General features: G+C 38.0%; 1 protein-coding gene across 1 annotated transcript in view; it reads left to right on the top strand.

Moving 5' to 3' along the window:
• Nucleotides 1-17,511, top strand: part of SEL1L3 (SEL1L family member 3) — a 35,638-nt gene extending 18,127 nt beyond the window's left edge. The window contains exons 12-24 of the mRNA XM_061379865.1: nt 906-1,025; nt 1,823-1,963; nt 3,058-3,120; nt 5,423-5,599; nt 7,174-7,301; nt 7,928-8,011; nt 10,041-10,131; nt 10,232-10,316; nt 12,194-12,303; nt 13,593-13,720; nt 15,503-15,605; nt 15,700-15,772; nt 17,111-17,511. Coding sequence (XP_061235849.1) covers nt 906-1,025; nt 1,823-1,963; nt 3,058-3,120; nt 5,423-5,599; nt 7,174-7,301; nt 7,928-8,011; nt 10,041-10,131; nt 10,232-10,316; nt 12,194-12,303; nt 13,593-13,720; nt 15,503-15,605; nt 15,700-15,772; nt 17,111-17,277 — 1,470 coding nt within the window. The 3' untranslated portion in view covers nt 17,278-17,511. The remainder of the gene's footprint in view (nt 1-905; nt 1,026-1,822; nt 1,964-3,057; nt 3,121-5,422; nt 5,600-7,173; nt 7,302-7,927; nt 8,012-10,040; nt 10,132-10,231; nt 10,317-12,193; nt 12,304-13,592; nt 13,721-15,502; nt 15,606-15,699; nt 15,773-17,110) is intronic.
• Nucleotides 17,512-18,314: the final 803 nt, after the last annotated feature.

Raw genomic sequence — 18,314 nt, 5'->3', positions numbered from 1 at the left:
GATCTTTAAAGGTCCCTTCCAATCCAAATCATTCTATGAGTCTATGAGTGTTACAAAATGCTCCAAATTGTAAGTAGGTATCATTACTCTGTTTCTTAGTAAGGGGGAAAACAAATCGAAGTTAGTCTCAAATCCTGAAAGTTGCCCACATGCCTGTCTTTCAGTAAAGTCTAAGTCTTGATCTTGGGCTCTAATTCCTCGCTCAGATTTTTAATTATTAATATAATTGGATGTGTTTACTAAGCAACTGATCTGCTGTTTCATTAGCCAAACATCATAAAGTTTGTGGAAAAGATGGAATTGTCCTCTCCATACTTACACTTTTCTATAATCTAATGGAAAGATTTAACTGTTAAATAGCTGTCTGTTGAGATAAAGTTACAGTAAAATGATTTTAGAATGCTAAACAGGAGGCAACACAACTCTATCAAAACCAGAGATATTTTTCTTACTAAAGAACTAAAAATCATCAGACAGCACCTAGGTAAGAGTGCTGTAGGGCAGGTCTTCATCAAGCTTTCTGCCAGCTTCCTTTTTTATCTTTAAAGAGAGATTTCTATAGAAAGTAAAGTCTTAAAAGGCTTAAAAGCATTTCTTTGCCATTATTAAGTGCATTTAAAACTACAAAGGTGTAGGGAAAGGGGGCTCAGTTGTTGATGCCTTGGCATATCTTTCCACTGTAGAGTGGACTTGCAAGTTTGGTGCTGTAACGAAGCACTAAATGGTTTTACACTGGATGAAAGGATAGGTCTTAATGCACTGGCCAGTAGAGGGGTGGTGAGAATTTTAAAACCCAGAATTGATCTCAAATTTTCAGGGATAAACAGGAAATAGGTAACCTTTTTTAGTGGCACATATATGAATTCATTGTGTAATCAGTTTTTTCCTGTTCACCTGCTCTTCAGGCATTTGTTGAAACGATAAGGCTGGTGGATGATGAACTGCTAAAAGCTCAAACAAAAGAAAATGGTGATGTCTTTATGTGGTTAAAATATGAAGCAACAAGAGGAAACGCAGCTGCACAGGTATGAAGTAATAGATTTCTCTTTCTTTGTTTTATACACACGTCATGTAAGTATATAGACTATGTAAGAAAGTTGTGGAGGAGAGCAGACAGGTGTTTTGTCCTTCCACCCCAAATAGCTTCTTTTTATGAGCTTAAACTGTTTCCCATGTTTCTCTCTGATAATATCCAGTGATCATGCAAAAAGCTGTAACAATCAAAGAATAGTTCGGGTTGGAAAGGACCTTAAGATCATCCAGTTCCAGCTCCGCTGCCATGGGCAGAGACACCTCACCCTAAACCGTGTCACCCAGGGCTCTGTTCAGCCTGCCCTTGAACACTGCCAGGGATGGAGCATTTACCACTTCTTTTGGCAGTCTGTTCAAGTGCCTCACCACCGATGATGCAAGGCAAAAGGGAATTGTTGTTCAAGACTTAGCAACCTCCTTCTCTGATCATTTTTCCTGTCTTTGTCTTTGACATGGTGCAGTTATTGCTGAGACCAGCAGCAATATGTTGTAATACTGAGGCATTGCATACATCAAGTCTGCCTCTGTCACTTACCTCTCTGCTTAAATCAAGCCAGACTTCCATGGTACTGACAGCTGTAAAAAATAACCTTGATGTAGATTTAATATAGGTACATTTCACCACTGGGAAGCCCTATAAATACTCCTGATAACCAACTGTTTTCAAACTGCTGAGGATGTATACCTAGTTTCTTCACACATTTTGCAGGCTTAAATGGATTTTACAAGTCTGATTCTACAATTCTATACTAGCATTTATAACATAAGAGTTTATGTTGTTTTCTTCTAGCAACGATTGGCTCAGATGCTTTTTTGGGGCCAACAAGGAGTGGCAAAGAATCCTGAAGCTGCAATAGAATGGTATGCAAAGGGTGCAATAGAAACAGAAGATCCAGTGTTAATATATGATTATGCCATTGTGTTATTTAAGGTAAGTCATGTTTCATAGTCTCACTTTAAAAAAATTATTCCTATGAGGTGGGTGTTTGTAAGTTATCTGCAGTGATTCATTGTGAGAGTGTGTACAGATGCTTTTAGATTTGCTCTGAAAATCAGTGGTTATGAAACTAATATTGATTTTTATCCTATATGCACAACGTTTTTAAAAATGGCAAGTTTGAAGCAGTTTAGTCACTTTGTTCGTACCCAGATGCAGGATCAAAATACCACCTAAATTGTGGATCCTAAGTTTTCCTAATGGCTTGTCACCTAAAAATTCTAACCTGCTAGTGGGCATAGACCTTGGGGTAGAGATGTTGGTGAAAGTTTGATCCTTGCTCAGAATGGCCTTTATTAGACCTCTGTGACTTTTTGGTTGTTTTGGGTTTGTGGGATTTTTGGGTAGGAATTAAATAGTCTGTGCATGCAGTTACTTGTACCCTGCTAGAAGCAGTAGACAGCAGTGGCTAAACTCAGGCATAACTCTACCTGAGTGAGGTAAGTTGAATCAGCTAAGCAGTATCACCCAAAGCACATTCAACAGTACTGGAAGTTAGAGATATTACTGAAGAGCCGTTAGGTCTTCATCTCAATCTTTTGGCTGTAGAGGGCTGTTCTCTACCAAATGCTTGCTTAAGTTTTGCTTGTGTTAATTTTGAGCTCTCATAGATATTAATTCCGTGTCCGGAATTAATTTTTATGGGTATCCTATGTATCTATGTATTTCCTCTGGAGACACTCTGTCATCCTTTTTCAGGAAAGATAAGAGCTCTTATTCATTGCCAAATTGTGAACAATCTATGTACCTTTGAATGCTAATTATTCTTCCTTAGTTGCTGAAAGTGAAAGATCTGTGATGTTATTTACCCATAAAAATCAAGTGGATCAACTGGTGAAATATTTTTTCCTGGACTGAATCACTGAGATTCTGAATAACACATAGTAAATAACAGTATCAATTTAAAAATGCAGTTTCAATGTGTATATGTGAATTTTCACTAGCTGGTATTCTGTATTCATAAATTTCTGTATTTATAAATGTAAATTTTCTGTATTTATAAATTGTTTCACATATCCATTTCGTAGGGCCAAGGTGTGAAAAAAAATACAAAACTTGCTTTGGAATTAATGAAGAAGGCAGCAGCCAAGGTAAAATGTAATAAATATTTTATTGTAAAAGTCCTATACCAGATACTAATAATAATGAACTCTGATTTGTATAAAATCGCTGTTGCCATAACTGTGTGTAAATACTGGTTGTTTCTCCCAGTGTCTTCAGCATGAATGGTGAAAGTTTATTTCCCCAAACTGGCAGACTAGACCACTCAAAATCAGCCAAAATATCCATGGAAGAAAAAATTTCTCTCTACTTACATCTTTGGAATTTGATGATAGTTAAATGACTTACGGAATCACAGAATCCACAGAATCACAGAATCCCAAGGGTTGGAAGGGACCTCAAGAGATCATCTGGTCCAAGAGCAGGGTAACCTAGAGTACATCACACAGGAACTTGTCCAGGCGGGCCTTGAATAGTTGATCCAGGAGTATGGTTTGCCTCCTGTTCCTAAGCATTTTTTTCCAGACCATACTGGGTATGTTTTTCACAAGGGTGCCTACCAGGACTTAAAATTTTGACATGGTGATCTCTCCACAGCCAGGTAGAGAGAACTGCTGTCTTTGAATAACCATGCCAGCAGGCTTTGCTGTAATTACAGTGTCTTTATGTTTTAAAGTGGATGAAAAGGAGTGAAGACTGAGTTCTGGATTGTGCTTCCACAGTCTGCACTAGGTGATTATGCACTCCTTCAGCACAGGAGCTGAATGCAGAGGAATGGTGGCTTCCTGTCCGACCCTCCTGGAGCTGTGGTGGTTTATGGCTATATGGCCAGTTCTCTCTGCTTAGAGTTAGAACCCCTCCAGGGAATGCTAGTGACTGGAAAAAGATTGTATGTGCTTTCCCTGACCAGCTCTTCACTACTTCAGGGAGAGGACCTGGATGTCTCAAAGCGTTCTGTTTTTTCCGTAGCAGGGGCACCACAGAGGAGAGCAGCCTCAATCTGTTTAATAATGTAGTACAGTCTGATTAACCAAGCCATGATCTGGTCCTTAGTATAAAAATAAAAGAGCACCTAGACCTTGAATACCTTCCTAGCTCTTAGAAGCAGGACTAGTGAAATTACTGATAATGACAATAGGGCTTCATTGCTGACCACCATCAGAAAAGAATTATGCCTGTTCGATCATTCCTTTGAAACAGGAGAGACTACCTGTTCTACTGCCCATTTGGAAAAAGCTTGAGTAAATTGATTGGCTTTCACAGTGTGATCAAAATACCCTTGTCTCGGGATCTGAGGAACAGATTCTAGGAAGTATCCTAGAGACAACAATTTGATTACTCTCCTTGAACCCAGTTTTTATGCTCTGGTGCAAATTTTCTATACAAAAGTAACATAATAATTGAAAGGTTTAACTACTTTTGCATTTTCTAATGGGTAAGTTAGTAACACGGTTTAAACCTGAAAGGAGTAATTTTCCACAAGGCCTATGTAAGTGCCAGTAGTATGCAATTCTTTCTACAGCGATTACATAAGGAGACTCGTGTAGAAGCCAGCAGTAGCAAGCAAGTAACTCACATTTGTGCACTGAGATTTTTTATGTAGTTTTTACCTTATGTCACTGTTCTGGTTCTTAGTTGTTATTAAGCATACCTTATAAAATAGAAGTAAATAGCATGTTTGTGTTTATTGGTAGAGAGTAATTTGAACTGCTGGCAGACTTACAGCCACCATATGACCCACCAGTTTACACAAGGAGACGGTGACTCATTGCAACCAAAATAAAATCTGTCCCAGGGAGACTTTCTGGTCTTGATCCATAGTTACTGATGCAAAGATGCAACTTAGTAATACCATGTAGGACTCTCTTAAGCAGACCTGGATGGTGTTGTTCAAATACATTTTGAAAACAGCATCACAGAGTTCTGTGTTCATTGTGTCCTAGTCATTCTCATGGAAATGGTCTAGTTTAAAAGCAGGGGTTTTTGATTGCTAATCCTGTCAGCCAGGTTCTAGGAGTTCACAAGAACAGATGTCCTGGTTTGGTTTTATAGGGAAAACAGATTAAAAGCTCATGATTTTTTCTTGTCAACAAGTTCAAATCTGGCTGCAGACACAGCTGAGACTCTGAGACAGCACTGGAGCACTGGAGTCGTATTCCTTGCTCTTAGTATGAGGCCACAAGGAAGGATAAAGTGAAAAAAAAGCCAGTGAACCTTTGTATCTCTTAATCCCAGATAAGCATAATTTTGGCTGGATCCTCGTGCATCCAGGTATCTAGAATCTAGGCAAGGTCACAAGAGCACCCAAAGTTGAGCAGCAAGTTGGAATTGCAAAATGACCTGAAGTAGAATCAAATGTGTGACCTGAGACCGCTCTTCTCCTTCCCTAAGGGCTTGCCCCAGGCAGTGAATGGATTGGGATGGTATTACCACAATTTTAAAAGAGACTACAGAAAAGCAGCTGAACACTGGTTAGTTGCTGAAGAACTGGGAAATCCAGATGCATCATACAACCTTGGAGTCCTTTATTTAGATGGAATTTACCCTGGAGTACCTGGTAGAAATCAAGTAAGTAAATATCTAAGAGTACCATTACCATGTTAGGACCCAGTTTAGAATTCTTTGCTTTGTTCTTGAGACTGCTGTGTTTGCTCTTGATACCTTTTATCACAAACTAGGTTGTTACTGGGGAATTCAGACTGCTTAGCGATGTTACACAAATATCTTGGTCGTACTTAGGGGTGTGTTTGTTCCTTCATTTAGAAACAAAGCAGGTACAGGTTTAACTCTGGGGACTGCCTCTGCTTTCCTCCTTCCAGTGACAGCACAAGGATAGTGCGTGCTCTCACATTGTGTGATGTTTTCATGTTCTCTCGGTTTTAGATTGGAAAGTGTATAGGCTGAAGTTGCTTTCCACAACAGATGAAAGCAGCAGAACTTTGCTCCTGAACTTGTGAACAGCTATGCTACATTTGTATTGCTTCTGTGAACCTCAGAACTGCAGTGGAAGTCCTTCAAACCAGACTTGCAGATGTAACTATTTAATACTGTCCTGGGAGACTGCAGTATTTTGATTTGTCATTCTGTGGCGCAGCCCATTTATTAAATTTTCTCATTCACATGTGCAAAATTAATTTTCCTCTAATAAGAAGGGTCTACTTAGGTTGTGTTTCTTTCAACTAAGTAGTTTACAACCAACAGCAACAAACATAATGAAGGCTGTAATAGATGCAAGTAGACCTTGTACTTGGAACTAAAAGATGTTTCCAGTATGGCCCGTGAGTTCTAAGATCTGGATATACTCCACACTGAGCATTTCTGCTGCCTGCCAACAGCAGCAGTGCTTGCCAGTGTGTGCATTTGGCAAACACATTTTCCTTCCCCAAGGACAAAAATACCCATTTCAGAGTTCGCTGATTGCAAACATACACCTAAAAGTGCCCTGGTTTCTTTATTCACCAAAGCCATAAGCAAGGAGAAGTACATTGTTGTGGCTGTGATGGATACTCTGAAGTCCATGCTTACTCACAAAAACCCCATATATCGATTGTTAAAAGTTTCCTGAAATAAATTATTTAAGGCTGTATGCTGCTTTGGTTTATATTACAGATTACTGTTTGTGAGGGTAAAACATGGAGAGTCACATAGCCCACCCATCTGCAGCTCTGGCCCTGCCTACTCAGCTTGTGTTATCTTCTGTGAACCAGTTTCAGAGGCTTGAGCACTGTGTGCACTGCTGGTCATACTGAGCGTTGCTGCTGCCCCCCAGCCTTCACTTAGGCATGAGGTCCTGTTCTCCAGGATTCCTTATTAACCTTCCCACTAGTGAATAGCTAATTTTACTTTTGTCAGTGCACACAAGACTTGTATGCTGCCAGGTGTTAGTTAACACATTTAGACACTTTTCTATCTGATATTCCATATATTACCAGAATTTACGATTTTAAAAAACATTCTTGAGCCTCAGCTGTTAAAAAGCTACAAAAAGGGGGTTTATTTCATCTAAGTATGTTAAAAGTAGTTAAACTGGTTTGCCCTCATTAGCCAATTGCCTCTTGTAATTAATTTCATTAAATGAGTCCCAGGAAACTAAATAAACATTAATAATGCAGAGTTGCTAATTGTGTCTTGTTTCTTCACAGACAGTTGCTGCACACTATTTCTATAAAGCTGCCCAAGGAGGACATATAGAAGGGACTTTACGATGCTCTCTGTATTACATCACAGGAAATATGGAGGACTTTCCTAGAGATCCAGAAAAAGCTGTAATGTAAGGAATGAAGCCATTTGTTAAATGAGAATATATTTCTGGTGGGATTATTTTGGTTATTGATGATTTTTAAGTCCATAGTCTAAGTATTTTATACTCTATGATGCTTACTCCCTCGACAAAAGGCTCTTCAGCAGTAAAGTTTGATCCACATGAGTATGTGTATTACTTAAATCACCGGCAGATTTTGAGAAATGCTGAGTACTTCCAGTACTATTTTCTACCAGAACAACTCATCTAACAAAGCCATGCTTATTTGATTTTCAATAAATACCAAGCTAATGGTGTGGTAGAACTGGCATTTTGCATCAAGAAAAAGGCAGGTAATTAATTATAGCACTTACTGACTTAGGTTTGTTTTCTTAAAAAATAATAATAATATTGCCAAGGAAAAAAACCCATAGGATGTCTCTGGTATCCTCATGGAGATAAATGAACAAAAGGTTCTCAATTCAGTCAGCAGTTGCAAGATTGATGGAGCAATTATTGTGAAATCCCATAGTTTTTCTTATGGAAGAAGTCAGAAGATGATCCTATGTCCTTTTGTGTTCATTGACTCAGTGTGAGTTGGAATAACATTACTGGAGCACAGCTGTTCATTTTTTGTTGTTTATTCTTTTCTATAGCTGGGCAAAACACATTGCAGAGAAGAATGGCTACTTAGGTCATGTCATCAGAAAAGCTCTCAACGCTTATCTGGAACTTTCATGGTATGTTTGCTGTTCTCTTCAAGTTCATTTTCTATTTTCACTTTATAGCATGATAAAATAATTGACATTGGGCCATTACCTCAAAGAAAAGCACAAATAGCAGCACCTCTGAAATCAGCAGCAAAACACTCATTAACATAAAAGGAAGGAGGAGTGACCCAAAGCATAATTCAACAGTTCTTTCAGAATCAAGTGAAAAAGAGGGAGTTTGTAGAGGGAAATAGTGTATCTGCTGCCTGTGGTTTTCATCTATAGTACTGTAGCTTGTAGTGTGCACTGGATTAGCCAGGGGAGCACCTTTCACTTTTAACATTCCTTCTGTTCAAAAAAACACATTTTTCTTTCTCTCTTCTGTCTAATACCATGTCATGAATACTCAGGCTTCTGGATTGTGTTTGTTGGTTTTTTGTACATGGTTAATATTATCTTCTCTATAAAGTATAGTAGGAGGCTGCAATATCCAGTGAGCCAACAAAGAGGTTTCAAAGTAGCTTCCAGATTAATGCACCATTTTTGCAGTGACCTGTAGGCATGAGTATCACATACTGTATATGCAGGCATCAGACTGTCATACGTGATTAAGACAACAGCTTGTTTAGTCCTGCAGCCTTCCCCTGCTAGTACTTAATTAGTGCTTCAAGCTTAGGAGGTCTACAGGTACTGTCAGTGGATTGTTCTGGAGTAACTGAGACTTGACGTCAGTTTTTAACAGTCAACAGCTCTCTTCTAATATTTTTGTAGCATATTCTGATGTACCACATACAGTCCCATTAAAGTTCTGTGCATGTGACAGGGCATTAAGATCCCAGAACATCTGGTCCCTGCAGTTAGGAGGAAAAATCTGCTGGAGTTTCACTTAAGATGACAGTGATAAGGAGTGTACAGATACTTACTTACAGATACTGGTCCTAGTCATCTCTAGTCATAGGAGTATGTTCATGTTGAAAACTTTGGTCCTTCCATATATGAATATTCATACATATATATATGAATATATTACTATTTCTTCATATATCTTGCATACATGTAAATTGTTACACTGCCAAGCAGACCAAACAATGTATTCCTGGGTTGTTGGTGTCAGCAGCCATGTGTTCTACACACCTGTTAGTCATGGTGGTTTGATTCTCAGTGGCTGATTTAAAGGCCTTAAATGTAGAAATTCTTCTGAATTGCCCTTTGAGACTTAGGGATCAGAAGAACTGACTGCCCAGCTGCCTGTAGTTCTGTAAGGGTAACTGCTTTTGCAATTTCATCTTTGCTTAAGCACCTACTCGTGAAGTCGAATGTATATTTAACTGTATTTGCTTCCAGTTTGTGGAGAGAATCACTCAAAGCATGACCCTTCAATAGGAAGTTTTAGTAGGAAAAAAGTTCACCAAGTGGGGTTTTTTTTCATCTTGTGATCTTAAAGACTTCCTCTTAATTTTGGATGTTTAGTCTTCGTAATACTGGGTAGACACAGGACAGAATGTTAAAGAGACGCTCTCCTCTAGAGCACACATGAACAGTGGTGTACCACTGTACTGCAATAATGAACTGCTATACTGCAAATGCAAAATTAGGTTTTATTACTTGTTTTACAGTCATAGAAAGAAAAGGGAAAAGAATATCAAAGTAGTTGGATGCGTGATTGACATATATATGCGTCTAAGTTAATTATGTATATTTTTTTAGTGGAGGAGGTAAGAGTCTTTTAAGAATATTTTATATTAAATATTTAAATAGGTAATTGGCCTTTAATATCAATTCAACTTTATCATCAACCTTGCACTTAAGAGTAAATGCCCACTGGAGCCAATCTAGCGTCAATGCAAGAGAGAAACTGCAAATCCCTGAGATCCAGAAAGGTTTGTTACACCAAGTATTGCCAGTAGGTGTAGCTGTTGCATGAGCTTGTCATGCTGGTTTTGAAACCTTGTACCAAAATTTTGCTCTTAGGTGATTTTTATCAATTTATTTAGTGGGGGTTATTTAACTAAAAGTATTTTTTTTAAGTTTTTCACTAATTTATTTTATCTAACGTTAGGCATGAAGCTTTGCTGTATTATATTTTAGCAGCTGAAACTGGGATTGAAGTGTCACAGTCCAATTTAGCACACATCTGTGAAGAAAGACCAGTAAGTAAATGTCTTCACAACTAAAAGGAACACTTCTCAATGATAATGTGATTCTAATCTCTTATCTGTGATATGAATGGATCGATTACTTTCTTTCCAGGACCTAGCAAGGAAATACCTAGCAAGTGATTGTGTTTGGAGATACTACAATTTCTCTGTTTCTCAAGTCAATGCACCATCATTTGGTATGTATAAGGAATTCCTTCTGAATTTTAATTTTACCTTTTTTTTGTTTGTTTGCTTATTAGCATTTCTGTGGTAATGAGCAAGTTAAGGGAAGAGTAATCTCTACTTATCATACATTTCCTTTTTAGTGTTTTGATAGGAGTATCAGGGGAAAAAAAGTATTCCAAGTGTTGGGTTTCCACACAGGTTTTCTGAGAGTTTCCTTTGTATGGCATAAAATTGATAAAATGTGAATAAAATGACATAATAAAAAGCCAAGCCCTGAGAATGGGCTGGATATTGAGGAGCATGAGCAATTGACTCAAGGTTTAAGAAAAAAAAAAGGTAGACTTTACAAGCTCATGCTGTTTAGTTTATCAAAGGCAAAATCCAAAAGCAAATATACTTCCATATCATAATTGAGTCATGAGAAACTAATGAAGGCTAAAGTACCCCTTACCTAATTTATTATGAGTTTTTCTGTTAAGGTACAGAGTTTATCAGCATTGGCACAGCTTGTTTGGGGGAACTGAAGGATTCTCTGGTTTAAAAAAAAAAAAAAGAAGGTTTAAGTGTTTTGTAAAAAAGCACATGAAAAGTAGGGTGTAAAAATAATTCAGGCTGCTAATTTAAGTACACAGCACTGTAGAGACTGAATATCACATTGATACAGCCTGAAACCACAGGAGCTGGCAAACCCTATTAACTTTTGTGAGGAGTTTGTAGATGCCTTGGCAAGGTGCACTTTGGCTGACCCTTTGGCAAATCCAGTGGTACAGTAGTAGAGGAGCTTCTGAAGTTCAGACTCATGGGGTAAGACTGATTCGAACACTTGCTGGGTTCAACAAGGACAGAATTTTATTACTTTATCTCTTCCTCACATGAGTAACATAAGGGGAATTTTATCTGTGACTCCTCTCTGTGGTAGCAGAGGATCAAATCCCCACTTCAGGGCCTGGGATAGAGAGTCTAACCCTGGCAGAATTCATTTCCAGGCCTACTTTATCAGTGCAGCTCTCCAGGCCAGGGCTGAAATGATGCAGTTGTTGGTATGGTGGAGGGGAGCTCTCTCCTTGATGATTCACTACAGTGTTTGTGGCCTTCCATTCTGCCTCTGCTGTTGGGTCAGTAACCAACTTGCTTCCTGGAAGAGCTTTGCTGTAGACCACTATAAAAACAAGTGGGATTTCTAAATACACAAGGCAAGGTATAAAAATGTTTCAAACCATTTGGGGAATGCTTAGGTCAGGTAAGCATCCTCATGATCATGGGGGGATCATTTTAAACCCTTCAGCCTAGATTAGTGCAATGTCACGCTTTCTCTTGTCTGGCTTAGTGCCCACCCTGTTGGAGCATTAATTACCATACAATATCACAGAAAGATATTTGTAAAATATTTGCTGGGCACTGCTTCCTTCTAGACCAGGATAATTCTGTACCTACTGTTGTCCTGAGTCAGGTTGGGTTTGAAACTAACAAAATTATCATTAGCAAAGTTCCATAACTTTGGGGATGGGTTCAGCCACCATAGTGACAGGTACAGAACAAACACGCAAGACAGCATGTTTTAAAGTCTCATCAAGTTAGTAGGGCTAACCTGAATAATAAGGCTACAGGTTGCCCAAAGACAGATTCAGCAAGTGAAGAAGAAATGTAGTATAAAGTCTCTAAGTCTCAGTTTTTGTGAAAATAGCAGTATCATTAATTCATTAAAGAGAAATCGTGAGAAGTTTCATCCAGGTATAAATATTTTCAGTGGGCAGGCTGATGTGAAGTAGCTGCAGAAACAACTAGACAGAAAGACTAGAATTACTGTTACCTTATCCATCACATTGATAGCTGGTTAATCCTATTTCCACAACTACTCTCAATGATCTGCTACTGGTTTCTGCAACAGCTTATTTGAAGATGGGTGATTTCTACTACTACGGTTACCAGAACCAGTCTAAAGATCTCGAGCTCTCAATGCGGATGTATGCACAAGCTGCACTAGAGGGAGATTCACAGGTGGGTCTGCAGTCATAATGTGCTTACAATACATCAGAGCTTAGAACAATAGAGGATTTATCTGAGACTGCTTATTGTGCTTGGCTACATCTGCACTGAAGAAGCCTGCTAGAATAAGTTGTTACTATTTCAGAATACTGTGTGAGTCAGTAATTGCTGTTTCATGATAACAGAAAGTAAACCTACCATAGATGGACAGCCACAGAATTTGGCTGGTTTGAAAGCTAGAAGTTAATGGCTCAATTGAGTGCTATCTTACCTTGGCACGATTGATTCTGTTGTGACCTTGATATTTTTGCTGCTGCAAAGAGGAACAATTAATAGACGGCTGAGTTATGTTCCGGTCCTATCCTCTGCTATTTTAGGATGCAAACAAGAAGACTGGCCTCTTTCCCTTGGTGTACTGCGTGAATCCTAGGGTGAATTTTGTTTGCTCCACCAACAAAAGCTTAATCTTAAAATGCTTTATAATTCAAAGATACACCGATAGCATGTTGCCAAACACATGCAGCGTTTCAACTCTGAATTCCCTGCCTTCAGATCTTCCGGAATTGTCCTGGGTGCAATATTCTGTTCTTACTGTCCTATGAAGATGTCCTCAGACAGTATCGTGTATGTTAATTTATTAGAGGTAGCATAGTTGGGTTCTGTTTTGAGGATACTGGCACAAAATATTACTGTTAAACTAGCAAAGGAAAGAAGAGGTGCCTGAACTTTTAAAGTATGAAAACTAAAGTGATGGAGAATTTTGTACTCTTTTCTCATGTGCTCACCTTCATGGTTCTAAAAGACATAGAGGTGCCTAAGACTTATCCAAGCAAGCAAAACTGTGAGATTAAGGATTTAGATTGTCTGGAGAAAATTTCCGCTCTCAATTTCATTATTCAGATTGCGTTGATCTATAGAGCTAGATGGACAGGAATGAAACAGGAATCCATTTCTACTTTCAGTCTGTATTTCCCTAGTAGATAAAAAAATTAGAGTTTGATATGGTGGCTGCATTTAAAGAATAATTAAAATAAGAAAGCTCAGATCTTTTTCCAGATGACTTGTAAGAAAACAGTGTCACAACAAATGAAATGGTAATTATTTTGCATTTTCAGTATTTACCTGAGTTATGGTTAGGAGAGAAAGCTTTCATAATTACGCAGTGAAGATCACATTAGACTAAATGAGTTTATAGAAGACAGTTATAATTATTTAGATACTTGATGCTTACAGTAGGCCTTAAATATATCTATATGAAAATTTAATGGTTAAGAAGTGTGTATGATTTTTTTTATTGTTAGGGTTTCTTTAATTTGGCCCTGGTCATAGAAGAGGGCAACTCCATACCTTCTTACATTCTGGATCACTTGGAAATCGATCAGGCATTGCATTCTAGTAGTATGTCACTTCTTCAGGAACTTTATTACAGGTGAGTCTTTTTTCCCTTTAATCAGCATCTTCTGGTTTTCCATGTGAGTAGCATTTACTATGGAGAACAGCAACTCCTGTAATTATTAACCTTGTTCACTTGTATGATTTAAGGCAGGTTAAGGTCAACATGCTTGAAATGTTTAAATTACTGAAATATTTCAGTTTATGCCTGTTAAGAGACCGGATTATATGTGATTACCTGAAATAGCAGAGACTGGATTTAATAATCCAGACGGTCTTTTCCAATGTATTTAATATATAATATTACATATATATTTAAGTCCCTTAGTTAAGCACTGACAATTTGTATATAGTCCAAAACAATCTTGTAATGCTAAATAGAGCATAATTTAATACAGATCTTACAAATACATAACTGGGATAACAGCAGTCCTTCATATTTATTCTGTAAAGACATTCCAGCCTGCACAGATGATGTGGCACAGAATATTAGATAGGGAAGAAAGTTCCCATTCTGCTGCCTGAACTGCACATGCCAGCACTGTTCATGCACAAATCACCTAGAGACCTCTGGTTCCAGTACAGAACTCAACTTAGGTTTCATTTACGTGGGTAGAGCAGCATGTGTTGGAAAAAAAAGTGGGAATGGGACACTTACACAATACTTGGTAGATGTGTGGAACTGCCTCTCAGATATTTAAAGAAGGAGAGCCGAAGGTGAGGCTGTGAACCGAACATAAGTGGTTATCTTCTGTTTTGCTACAGAGTATTGTGTGATCAGAAAAAAAGTGGAGAGGATATCAGCATCAAAATGTCATTTGTTGATTCCCCACCAACCCACTGAAATTGTTCTTCACTGCAGTTAGCCTGAACTTGTACCCAAATGACCTCCACTCCACATAAAATTACTAGTCTGATAATTAGAACTTCTGAACCAGCTGGCCCATCGGGGATTGTATGCTTGAGCCTCAGTTCTGCCTTTACTTGGGCTGAATCCAACCACTTTGCAGTGAGAGTAATTCCAGAGTGGACAGTGCTGCGAGCTTTTCCCATCCTCAGTCGCTTCTGTCCAGAAGGGCACATACTTTAAAAAAAAATATATATATATAAAAATATGTTTCACAGAATTTTACATTAAAATGTATAAATTTGATATGTATTTTATATACAATTTTTATATGAAAAAAATTATGTGTCTATATGCACACCTCACCTCTCCCTCCTCAGCTTGGTTGGAAAGATTTGATTGTAGCTTAAAATAGGTGCCTGTGATTTAGCTGTCTGAACACCCTTAGCAGGCAAAGTCATAACTGATAGAACTGAGAAAGCTGCTCACTCAGCTCACCCCAGAACAGACTCCTTGTAGCTGGTCAGCTAAAGTGCTCTTTGAACTCTGACTGCATTGTGTAGCACTCCATTGTCTCTAAAGGGGATTTAGACACCATGATCCCGCATAAGCAACTAAATTTTGTATATCTAATCCTAAATTAAGTCTTACTGCTGTTGACTCATACTAGTTAGAAGCAAATGTCTTTGGTACAGTTTTGTACTATGGCAGCTTACAAGGGTAGCCTGGATGCTTAGACCCATTGTAGACTAACAAGAAAATAAAAAATACACTCCTAGGATAAGGTATTCTGTGCTCAATGAGGTTCATCTGGTGTATCTATGAATTTTTACTTCACCATCTGGGAGATAGTGATGATAATATCTGCTTGTTTTCCTGGGTTACTGGGGTTTGCTGCAAACCCACTGAGGATTCCCAGATGACTAGCGCCATTGTAAAGACTAATTAGTTGTTTCAATCTTCTTCTCGTAGGTGCTGGAATAACAGCAACCCAGAATCAATTAGTCCATGCTCATTAGCATTGCTTTATTTTTACATGAGAGTTTTCTGGAACAATATTTTACAATCTACTCTGGTATGTATTGCTCCTTTGGTACATGCAGAGTTCAGCTGGAGCAGTACCTTGGTTTTGCACTGCTGTAATTATGTTTTTAATCTTACTGTCACAGATCTACTTCATGGGAACCTTTCTTTTATCAATTCTGGTTGCATTTGCAGTGCAGTATTTTCAGTCTTTATCTGGTAAGTATTTGAAGTTTATGTCATAGTAAAACTTAAGAAAGAGGAGTTATCTTTGTATTTCAGTAAAATCTTTAAAATAAAGGGAGGTGTTCTAGATTTGGTAGAGGTACCTCTGAACAGCAACTTTTGACACACAAATCATCTTTTGATTATTGAAAAGGGGTGGATGAGGTGAGACATGTTTAAAGCTGTTGCTTTCTGGAGAATATCCCTTGGTAAAGGAGGCTTAATAAAAGCATTAACTGCAAGAGATTGTGACTGTAAATAAGATATTATTTCCCATGTCCCAGCATGCGGTATCATTAGCGTAATTACATGACTGATTTCATGTACGGTCTCTGCAATATGCAACGAGACTGTGTCTCTGCAATATGCAACGAGACTGTGTTCCCTATTTCATATAAACTCTATCCATTCAGATACAAAGTGGGAGGAAAAAGTGAGGTACAGAGAGCTGATAAATTGGAGTAACTTAGGAGCAGGCAGTTCAGCCTCTTCAGATCAGTAACAGAATCAGTAAATACAGTCAGTCAGCTCTTGCAGACACCTCCTGTCCTAAAATAGAAAGTTTTCTATGCTGTTTTTTTTCTGATGGGACAAAGAATATTAAGGGACAAAAAGCCAAACACCAGGCTTCAGTCTATTAAAACTCCAATTATTTTTTTTTACCATATTGAAGGAGATATCAGAAAGAAAACTATGTTGCTCAGGAAAGGGGAAAAAACCTCTACCATCCCATACAAAAATAACGAGTCATCATTTAAAAAGCACTACCAGCTTCAACCAAGTGTTTCACTTCGGATTGCAAGACAGGATCTTGATGGGGATGTTGTGAAAAGAGTATTTCCAGTTATGGAAATAATTTCTTCCACTAAATGCATTTTCTTAGGTCCGGTAGGCAGTTTAAGGTTATTCAGAAAATACTACTATTACTTTTTGTAATAAAATACAGAAAAAGTTACTTTCCACATTGAGACCCTACACCTGTGCATTTAAAATAACCCCCAAAACAAAAAAAAAAAACATTAAATGTAAAAAGTTTATTTGAATTCTGTAATTCCTGTGTAGCACATAAGATATGTAGCTGTGAATAATACCTTGACTAATTATGAAACCCTGCTTTATTTCTTACCAGCTATAGTTCGTAGAAGTTGGGAATCATACTACATATATACAAAGTATACAGTTAAAGTTACAGTTATTTTTCCTTCAGTATTTCCTAACCATTGCATATTATCCTTATATGTGAATTTTATATACACATTTAAATATTTATAAATACACTTCCTAGATGCAGTGGAGTCTTTTTTAATAATTTCTTTTGATGTTTTTCCAAAGCCCGTAATTCTCCTGGAGCAAGAGCAGACCCATCATCAGATGAAATTTCTTCCTCAGGGAGTAGCAATGAGGATGCTACCAGACTCATACAGCAAGATGAATCTACATTTTCAAATGATTTAGCACAGCAGGAGTCAAACCCTCAGAATCCTCTTGTTACGAGCTGAAGTGTAGTTTTCTTAAGGTTGGTGTCCCATTGGGAAGATGGGATATGAACAACTACAGATCTAAAAACTGGCAACCAACCCTATTAGTGGCATTAATAATGCAGTTCAACAGTTAAAATTGTGGGGAAATTCACTGATATGATTTCTCCACTATAGAGGAAAATCATCCCTGTAATTTAACACTCCAAACAGATAACATAATTATTTCTGTCCGTATTACATGATCCGTCCCTAGTACATGATCATACTGTATTTCATTGGAGGACTTGAAGAAAGCTTGCAAAGTCTTTGCCTAATTGAAGAATGAGCAAACCTCCCACCAGTTTTGATGGTGAAGAATTTTTACTCGCATATCTAATGTCTTATGAAATTGGCTTTTTTAAGTGTATTATACTAGTGAAGTTGAAGATTTTTTCTAAGTTGCAAGCATGAAAATCACATAAAAGTGAAACCTGGCCACCAACACTGTCAGAGTGCTGTGGCACACCAGCCAAGGCTTCGGTACATGCAGTGATAACAATTCGGATTTTGGCATTTTATATTCCATCTCAACTCTTCAATGGGAAGATCTGCAATATGATCATAACACAGGAGTTTTTCTGGCTGAATCTTAGGCAAAGTTTCATGAGTTTCAGCAGTTCCCTGGTCAACAGAACACTTTCTGGCCCTGCCAAGAGCCACTGATCAGACAAAGTAACTTCCCTAATGAATAAATAGAAGAATATTTAAGTGTGAACAGGTGACACCTCACAAAGAGAGTAAACAATTTACTTTTGAATTCTTCCATCAATAACATTGGCAAGGGTTTATTTCATGTTCTGCAGTAACTCTTAAAAACACCTACTTAAGTGACAGTTTATTTGGTAAAGTTTAGATGGGATATATAGGTAACAAGTACAGAGTGCAAATGCCTTCTGTCTCATTCAAAATTGTCTATTAAGTGGCTGTATGAAAGGCCTGACCTTTAAAGCAGGTATGCCTGCACCTCTGCAACATGATGTAGATCACAGGTTATAAATTGCACCAATCTATGCATT

Source organism: Neopsephotus bourkii, unplaced genomic scaffold (assembly GCF_033783945.1).
Source record: "Neopsephotus bourkii isolate Nb327-2 ecotype Australia unplaced genomic scaffold, CSIRO-AGI_Nbou_v1 NB_1780, whole genome shotgun sequence".
NCBI classification, from domain to species: Eukaryota; Metazoa; Chordata; class Aves; order Psittaciformes; family Psittacidae; genus Neopsephotus; species Neopsephotus bourkii.
The sequence above is the reverse complement of the archived record's forward strand: the minus strand, read 5'-3'. Positions and strand labels throughout refer to the sequence as shown.